Consider the following 9,996-nt stretch of genomic DNA (forward strand, 5'->3'; position numbering starts at 1 on the left):
TCGTTTTGTCGTGTGAAGCAACATTAAGTTCCGTGAACCCATATAAGATTGTGTCCACTGAATATTTAAAATAAAATTCAAAGTGATTATATCTTTCTTTAACGGTCAACCTAATGGAGCTACCTACCCATTGCCAAAGAACCATTTTTAAAATATATACACAGTTTGTGCACGTTGGTGGACGTTAGTTATCGGAGTGAAGAATATCGTATTTGGAATTTTATTCAAACAAATAAGATGATTTTTCTCACAAGTTTGTCTTGTCATTTTATGTATGGTTATTATAAAAAATTTATTAAATAATAATTAAATTTAGAGATAATAAATAATTATTCATTGGGTTGACTAAATTATATATTAATTTAAAGACTAAAAAATTATTGATATCTAATGTAATTTTTATTATTAATAAAATATTATAAAATAGTTTTTAAAATTGGTATTTAAATTAGTTATCAAAATTTTAGTTACTAATATTTTATATTATAAATTAGCCTCTAAAAAAGAGAATAAAAATTAATGTAGAAGATAAGTAGTTAGTAGTTAAAATCTTAGTAACTAACATATCAATTTAGAAATTACTTTATAAATTTTTATTGATAATAGAATATTAATAATTTTTTAGTTTATAAAATTATTTATAATTTAATTAATATAGTAACTAATTATTTTAATTTTTAAAGTTAGTTTTTATTTAATAATTTTTTTAGTAGCTTTAATATAGGTGTTTCTGCTAATAATAAAAATAGAAATAATAGTAATTGATATTGACTAAATATATAAATAGGTTATTATGAGACCTATTTAGTAATATTTTGAGTTTTTTATTTGTTAAGTTATAAAGTTTATATATAAAAGTGGATTGGAAATAACCTAAGAAAACTTCAGATTACAAGAATAAAATAATAATAAGTCTTGATAAAGTGTTTGGTATACTTACTCAGTTGGGATTTTATAATATGATAATATTATTTAAAACTGATTCACTATTTTGTGTTTCTCGTGTCTCTGAAACTCAGAAGCAGACATCAATGGCGGCCACGAAGAACTGAGATGAAGTTATACGGTGGTGGATCAACTAGTCTACAGAGAAAACATTTTGCAATTTTTTAAAGATTTTTTTAGATATTTAAAACATATACTTAAATTTAAGATTATTAAATAAATCCTGATGCAAAGTAAGTTGTAATAAAGATAATAAGGAACTCAAAGTGACATTTTAACAAACTCAAAGTAACATGTGGGCTTGAACAAGTTCTAAATGGTAATAAGAACAAAAAATTAGGGGAGAGAAATTATTAGTTTGCTGTATTTTGTTAGGGTTATAATACTTTTCAAGACTTTTATTTATTATAATAATATAGAATAATTTCAACCCCTAAATTAAAAGTATTAAAATTTATTTATTTTATTTTACATTTAAATTGTTTTTAATTTTAAAACATATAGATGCATTTTGTTTTTAAGTTATAGATGTATAGTAAAATGAACTAATTTTGACTTTGGTTCATATAAAAAGAGTTAGGTGTTTTCACTCCTTTTGAAATCATTTTTTGTCCCTATAATATCATAAATTTTGGTTTTAATTATTGTAAAATATTATTTTAAAAAGACTTATTTATCTATAATAGGGACTTATATCATTTTTATCCTATGAAGTAACTTTTATTTTCGTTATGAATTTTGTCATATTATTAAACATATTTCCCACTCAAATATGATTTTTATATCTATTTTGCTATTTTACCATGTTACTATGTTACAATATTACTCTTATTTCTAGTAACTATTACCTTAGTTTTTTAGTAACTTTTAAAGCTTATTGTTTTTAGTGTTAAAAATTAAGTGTGAATCTAAGTTTTACAATGAATAAAAAAATATATAAGGAACAAAATACATCAACTTATTGTTTTATATTAATTTCTTATATGAATTTAACTTAATTTAGATCTCATTATGGCTGAATATAGTCTTATATCAATTTCTTATATGAATTTAACTTACTCAAATTTCATTATTGTTAAATATTTCTCGTGAATCTCCCATTTAAAGACCCATCGATGATGATAAGGTATTGATGGAAATAATTATAGTAAGGATAGTCATGGTGAAAGTTAAGTCAACCAAAAGAGTTATCATGATAGTTAGAAAATATCTCGCTAAAACTCATCAGTGTCTCAAGTTCTTTAACAAAGATTTGTCATCAACAAAATCAATAAATACTGCATATCAATAACATGATTAATAAAGCAGTGTAAACATGTATTGAGCAACCAAAAACAAGTTATTTAACCTATTTTTATTCGTACTCTTGAAGCCTTGTCACTTATTTGTAATACGAAGTTGCAATCATAAGCATTAGCTCAAACAGCAATAGCACAGACAAGTTCTTATGCGTGCTTGTAAAATTGAAGTGAACGGTTGTTTTTATGGACTCAAATCATTCACTAGTGTCCCTCGGAGGTATAGAGATGTAAATTGAATTTAGTTGTCAGATCTAGCAGCATCCCAATAGTAGTGTATGCAAGCTTAGGAAAACAAATCGAAAAACAATTTTGTTATGCCTAGAGTCAGAACATTGTGCCGATTATGTGCTACACTTATTATAAGCATGTATTTAACTAGATATACCCTTACCCAATACATACGAGTAATACACATTTGATAACTGAGTTTCATTCATTGGCTAAAAGTGTAATGCTTTAGAAACATTTATTTTCATCGGTAAAACAAGTCTGTCCCTTCTGGAATAAACCTCAAACATTGATGAGACACCCCCACTTTAAAGGGGAAATGATATGCCTCAAACAATAAATCCAAACTTTCTGATCAAAAGGTATGTTTGTTTAAAGCTAATATAAGCGTACAATCCACAGAAGAAAAAGAAAATAAACCAAAATAAATCATTTTTAAGGGGCACTAAGCATTTACAAGATTAGTATCATCACGAATGGCAGTCACATTAAAGCAATGCTGTGATTTTTGTGTTCTCTTCTTCCTATATCTACATTTGACAGTCTCCTCCTGGCATAAACCAGAAATAAACAGCCAACTTATGCTTTTCCATCTTGAATCTCCTCAATATAACCACGAGCAGATCCAGATGAGCAAACGATACTCTTGCCTCTGCTATCTGATGAAGATGTGCCCTCGTCTACACTTCTGTCAGACCTTGTCTTCTGCAGAATCTCAAGCTGATTTTGCAGAATCTGTGGGGGGGACGGGGGGATATGTGTTACAACTACTAATTTCATCTTTCGTTAAGATAATGAAAACCTAATCTTATATCAAACAATTTAAGTACACAGTGATCGAAATCATGTGCATGCAAACTATTTGTATGCATTCATTTGTTACTCAGTTCTTACAATATCAGTATTTTGTGAAAGTTATTTATAACAATAATATCAGTAAAGGCCCCCATTATGGTGGAGCAGAATTTAGTATGCATACAGAAGAAGGGACTATTCATTTGGTGGTCACCATAACTATCAAATGTGACCTTTTATATTTAGGTAAACCTAAGATGACATACCACTTACTGTGCTGGTAAAGAAAAAAGAGAACGCATCATACCTGAATCTGGCATTGAAGGAGTTTTCTATGAGCTTCTAGATGAGAGCTTGGAATATTTGGATCATTTTCAAACCCCTTTCCATAATTCACAAGGGCTGCAGGTGGTTGGGAAGGTAGAAAATGGAAATGTTGCATTTGAGGAAAAGATTCATTTGTTGGTCCACCAGCTGTAAGAAACTGTGTTTGTGTATGTTCGCCAGAAGTCTGCCCTCCACTACTATTAGTAGATTCAGCCACCGGAGGGTGAAGAGTGTACCCAGGAGAACTGTCAGTTTAAGAACAGGCCTTATCAATTTAACATTTTTAGACTAGTTCAGTATTATCATTTTTTTTAATGAAGCTAAATATGAATAAGATCACAAAATGGGTACTTTGTCTTGTTAATCAGTCATCTTATAGCAAACGAACTACGAGGAACAATAATGTAATACAACAAACTTCATAGAGAACAATATGATAATTAAACAAATCAGATCTGGAAATACAATTTCTTATACCAGTGATGCAATATATTTCAAACACATTTAGTCAATAATTGCACAGATCACACCTCAATCTCAAAGCAGAAACTCAATTTTTAGAGTCTATATTTTCCAAAATCAGATCAATATTGAATTGGATTCAAGCACAAACCAAGCTATTAAGGGCATGATTGATTATCATTCTTGAAATAGTTTTTTATCCAATTATTTGGCAAACATGTTCTCCATAGTCCGTTTTTTAGAACATAAAATTGAAGACTCGTCTTAGTTATATTCGTTTTCTTGTTTTCTTCAACTAGTTTTCACGAACTCTCTACTCTCACTTCAAGCTAGTCACTTTGGGGATAGCATGGACAATTTTGAAAGAAATCAGAATTCGTATGGAAGTACTCAAACTGTAGCCTTGTCAAAGCAGAACAAAGTTGTCCATGTCCCAGTCTCTCATTCAAAGAATAGCTAAATAACAACCACCATTTTTTCCCTACTATTGGGGTAAATTAAATGATAAAAAGCATTACCATCATTATCATGCCCTGTCAAAGTAATAATTCAGGGCAGTCACTTAGGTCAATGCAAGGAATGGTTCACCTAAAAGATTTCAGGCCCAGCATTCCTTCTTAGTGGAATTAATTTACCTTACAACTTAATATACAATTTTTAGTGCCTAAAAGTGACAACTGGTTTTCATGAAATATTTTGAAGTGTGATCAAACCAACTAAGAAAATGCAATTGGCTTTCATTAGTATGGAGGAGAATGCAATAAATTGGTTCAAATTCTTACGTTAAACAACTAAAGAATTGGAAATGGGGAGGTTTACAGATTTGGAAGATAAAGTTTAGAAAAGTATATCACTATATCAAAAAAGTTTTGAAGAAGAATATATTCAATATTTTCAGGAATTGGTGGCAGAAAGCTCGTCAACTACTGGGGAGAAACCACTAGGATAGTTTTTGAGTGGTTTGTAAGATGTGAAATACAGAGTTAGAACTCCTGATCCCAAAGAGGATTTTAGAGCAATAGGTTCAGAAAGGGATATCAAAGAGGAGTTGACGACTGAGAGCAATTTGTGGCTTTACACCCCCAACAAGGCATTGGTGTGGGTTCAACAAAACTATTGAAGGAAATGGTTCTGCTAGATGTAGCACACTCTCAACTATTGGTTGAAATTGATTGGAAATCATGCAGTTTTGGGCATCCCACATCTTATTTGATGAACCCCACTCATAAATTGGCAGTTCCGACAATTTTAACCATTAGAAAGTTTTAGAGTGTGTTGCTAGAACCCCTCATAATATTAATAACGAGCAAGATACACAGCATAAATGACAAATTGCCTAATTGTCCAAGCAGAAATGCCATACCATACAAAAGAATTTCCAGAAGGGTAGACATAAGACTTCTCATATATGGCAGCAGCAGCAGCAGCAGCTTGGAGTCTGGCTTGATGTCGACTCAAATTATCCGAAGCCCCATTTTGAGCTGTGCTTTCACTGCCTGGCCCAGTTCCTGTTCAAGGTGAAAATAAGCAACATTAAATAATACACAAACATATATGCAGAGTCACAATGTTTACAATTATAGGTGTTACTATGCTTATTTAATCTTACAAATATTACATTCAAAAGAGAAAAAAATGTTTAAGAAAATATAATGCACTGACAATGAAAAATGTTTTTACACCATCTCAATATCATCCAATCACAAACCTGTGTATGATACATTTTTTTTACTTTGATAATAACTACTTTAAAAGTCATACTAAATATGAGTTCTAATTGGTTGACAGATAGTGTACATATACCCATTACACTCATTTTAAATAGTCTAAATTGTATTGGACTCAGGCAGGCAACATAACCACACAAAATTAAAAGAAAACAGGGTTTTAAAAGTTGGCTATTGAGAGGATCTTTACAGGTGAATAAAAAAAATTACACATTACAAAAGTAAACGGTAAAATTAAAATGATTGTAAAAAAATACATTGGAGGATGCAGATGGAAAAGGAAAAGGTGCTGATTAGTCAGAATCATGCTTCCAACTCTACTTTTCCATTTTGGTTTCCAAAGACACTGTACTTCTGGAAATAAGATCAGTACATTTCTGGCCTCACGTACATCACTAAAATGTTTAACAAACAATTTTTAACAATAGTGAGTGATTATCATATGATTACCCTGCCGTTGACCATCTGCCTGTGATCCTTGCGACCCTACAGTTGTTCCATTTTCTGGTGGTACAACCAAGGCTCTGCATGTGGGGCATGTATGCTGCCGCTCCAGCCATGATCGGAGACAATGAACATGAAAAAGATGTCCACATATAAGTTTCTTGGCTGTAGTCATCTCTTCACGACAGATAATGCAGGTTGCATCACTTCTGCATAGCCATTTAAACTATTATATTTAATATGCATAAATATTAAAATAATAAGAGAGATACCACAGCAAGTTTATAACTCACGCATTAAGCTCTTCAGGGGTTGCATCTGGAAATCGATCATTCATATTAGAAGTGATTTTACGATAACGTATGTAATCTGCAACACGGACTTTGAAGTTCCTAAACGTCTCATACAGCTCCCGTATAAGGTGCAAGGGAATACCATAGTTTCTAATAGATCAGCTAAATGTTAGTACAGGAGAAAATATAACCAGTGAAAGTTAATTGGATAATCTAACCAAAATGGCATGACCATGAAAAGCAAATAAATCAAATGTATGCATGTTAATGAAACAGAAACTATAAGTATCATTGTCCTATATGATTGAATCTGTTTCTAAATGCATGAGTGTCAATGAGAGGCATAAAAAAACAGAGTATGACTAGTGACTTGTGTAGTGCATGCATATGAAGACTCCTGTAAATGTATAAAAGAGTTGATTGATCACTTACACAAAAATTACAAGAAAGAAGCACATATACATAGACAAGTGAAGCAAGTCCCTAATGAGTTCCAGATAAAAAGTGAAGACTGGTTTCTTTTCCCATTGTCCCTCCATAAGCATGTCACTAACATAGAAAATATATTTTACAAAAATTGACACAGTGGTGGTTGCCAGTATCATGTACCTGAGATAGAAACAGATAATCAGTCAGATGAATACCCAAGTTTTTACCATTATAAGATAACTATATATATGACTTCTCACCAATCCTTTAGTTATCTTTGTCCAACAAGAAATTCGATTTTTGAGAATTTAACCAAAATGGGAACTTTCATATATCAACATAGACTAATCGGGTTTACGCATGACTGAATCAAATCGAAGTCAAACATAAAAAAACTAAATAAACAGCATTCTCAAATTCATGACTTATCCAACTAGAAGTTCAGCTGCAGAACTCAAAAAAGGAAGAAGAAGACTTACTCGAAACAAAAGAATAGTGAAACTGAAGCCTGCCAAGTTTCTATCAAATGCTTCAAAGAACTGTATAAGAAAAGGCTATCTAAGAGAAGAAGGAACCCCATAAAAGACACAATTCGAACATGCGACAACATGGGCACCGAAGGAGTGGTCTCGATGTACTCGACTCTCTTTTGAGCCAACCAATGCAAAGCCTTAATCAACAACAATGCCGTGACCATTGCAAGAAATGTGACAGAGAAGTCTTGCCTAAAAATGGTGATTGCAAATAGGATTTCCATGACCTCCCTCCACGATTGCTCGTTTAGCCTCTCAACCTCCGCCTCACGGAGGGAACCCAAGAAAATCTTCTTAGTTAATTGCCATAGAATACACATTAGGACCAAACCCATGTTGAGAAGAAGCACCAAGCTGATCTTGGAAGTTGAGAGATACACCATTGCCGGATAAAACTGACCCCTACTGTTAAATGCATGATAGATAATAGCCAGAGTTGCAATGAAACTAAGACCAGCGTATGTTTTCAGCTTCATGATTTTTATCTGCATAAAGCCAATGTAATAATTGAATCATCATCTGAAAACCCCAGTTATCAATTGCACGTCTAATTAATTTAATCTACCCTACATATAATGCATTTGGGACGAAGCAGAAGAATCAAACATCAAAGCTAAAACAATTTACAGAGAGCATGTTGAAAATGAAACCCCAATCAAAGATAAGCCCTAACTTGGAATCAGATCAAGGAGAATTGAAAAAATTAGAGCCAAAAGTAAAAGAAAACACGGAAATGGAATCGCAGAGGAAGAACTAGGGTACCGATTGGGATTGAAGGGTCTGAATTGAAACGGCAAGAATAATCGTCGCTTCCTTCTTCTTCCTAAATTCTTCCTTTTTGCTCTTCCACAGAGCTTCCAAGTTTTGTCTTAAATATTAAATATTAAATAAAAAAGTCACGAAGTAATCTTGGAACAAAATGATGTAACGCTATCCAATCACATTTCGCCACGTCCACTTCTTGTAGATTTTAAATTTTTTATTGCATTAACTATTTTTAATCCTTAGGTTAAAAATTCGTTTTAGTGCTTCTATTAAACAATTTTTTTTATTTTAAATCATTAAAGTGTGGAATTAAGTTTTAATCTCCATCATTTTTTCAATAAAATCACTAGTTTTGATCTTTAAAATTAATTAATATAAATAAATAACAAATTTTAAAAATTAACCTTTTTAAAGACATTATATTGTTGGGATTAGAGATAAAAAATAATGATTTTTATCTAAAAAATAAATAAATTAAATAAACTTACTAGGAAGAAAATCAAAATATACTTATTTTACGTAAACTCAAAACATATTTAAATCTAGCATAGTTTTTTTCGAACATAAGCTCAAATTTTGTAAATAGACTTTTTTTAAAATAAGCAATTTTTATTATTTTGAAAAAATTGTAGTTCCCGATTATTTTTTTAATAAATTGTTTTAGCATCATACACAATTTTTTAATAAAATACTTGTTTTTATTTTAAATGAAAAAACGATTAGTTATTTTTTAAATAAATTTTGAACAAATTGACCAAACTAGAAAACTTATTTAATTGTAATAATAATTATATTACGAGTAAAAAATAGTAACCTTTATTGAAACCAAATAAAAATAGATTGATTTTGCATAAACTCAACAACATATTTAAATCCAAAATCATTTTTTTTTTCGGAAATAAGCTCAAATTTTGTTAATAGCTTCTTTTTTTTTTTATCAAAATAAACTATTTTTATGGTTTTGAAAAATCTGTAGTTTATGATTGTTTTTTAATTACACTTTTAGCTTTACAAATGTTTTTGTACGTAAAAAATATATTTTATTTTAAATAAAAAACAAAAATAACTATTTTTAAACAACTTTTTTACCTTTTTAACAAATTTACACTAGAAAAACTAATTTCATTACAATAATCTATATAATCGATTATTAAAATGATTATATTTTTACCCAGAACTTAAACATGGTTTCTTCCCTGTCAAATGAATTCATCTCAATTTCCTTTCTTATATATTTTTTACTCAAACTTATTTTCATTCAACGTATTTTTATCATCTCTATTAAACAAACATAAATTGATAAATAAATAATTTAGAATATGAAAGTTATAATTATAAGAAATTAATATTTTGAGTGTAAAAATATATTTAAATTTATTTTTAAAATGTTGAAATTCAGTTTAAAATAAAAAAATTAGAAAACAAATGTTCTAAACCTTAAAAACTGTTATGATCTATTTCTTAAATAACATGTCCGGATATCGACACTTGTATGACACGTATAGGTGAAGTGTCCAATTAAAAAATATTTATTAGATTTATGACAATTTTAGCATGAGTATAACACAAATTTTTTTAAAAAAAATACATTAGTTTTCTAAAAACTCAAACTTATTATATTAAATTTTATTATGATTATAAAAATAAGAAACAAATTCTTTTAAACCACTCAAAAAAAACATTTAAAAAAAAACTAAAACATATTTAGTGCACATAACTCTTTATTGTCAATTTATATAATAATTTA

At 29.8% G+C, this 9,996-nt stretch overlaps 1 protein-coding gene across 1 annotated transcript; it reads right to left on the reverse strand.

Moving 5' to 3' along the window:
* Positions 1-2,660: 2,660 nt before the first annotated feature.
* On the reverse strand, positions 2,661-8,420 carry LOC137810316 (ERAD-associated E3 ubiquitin-protein ligase HRD1B-like). Its single transcript, XM_068611510.1, has 8 exons — positions 8,247-8,420; positions 7,431-7,969; positions 6,955-7,131; positions 6,523-6,672; positions 6,236-6,438; positions 5,422-5,566; positions 3,577-3,841; positions 2,661-3,209 (listed from the first exon to the last, which is right to left on the reverse strand). Exons 2-8 carry the CDS (start codon positions 7,958-7,960, stop codon positions 3,054-3,056), a joined length of 1,626 nt encoding a protein of 541 aa, XP_068467611.1. The 5' UTR covers positions 7,961-7,969; positions 8,247-8,420; the 3' UTR covers positions 2,661-3,053.
* Between the last annotated feature and the right edge of the window lie 1,576 nt (positions 8,421-9,996).

Source organism: Phaseolus vulgaris, chromosome 2 (assembly GCF_000499845.2).
Source record: "Phaseolus vulgaris cultivar G19833 chromosome 2, P. vulgaris v2.0, whole genome shotgun sequence".
Lineage (NCBI taxonomy): Eukaryota > Viridiplantae > Streptophyta > Magnoliopsida > Fabales > Fabaceae > Phaseolus > Phaseolus vulgaris.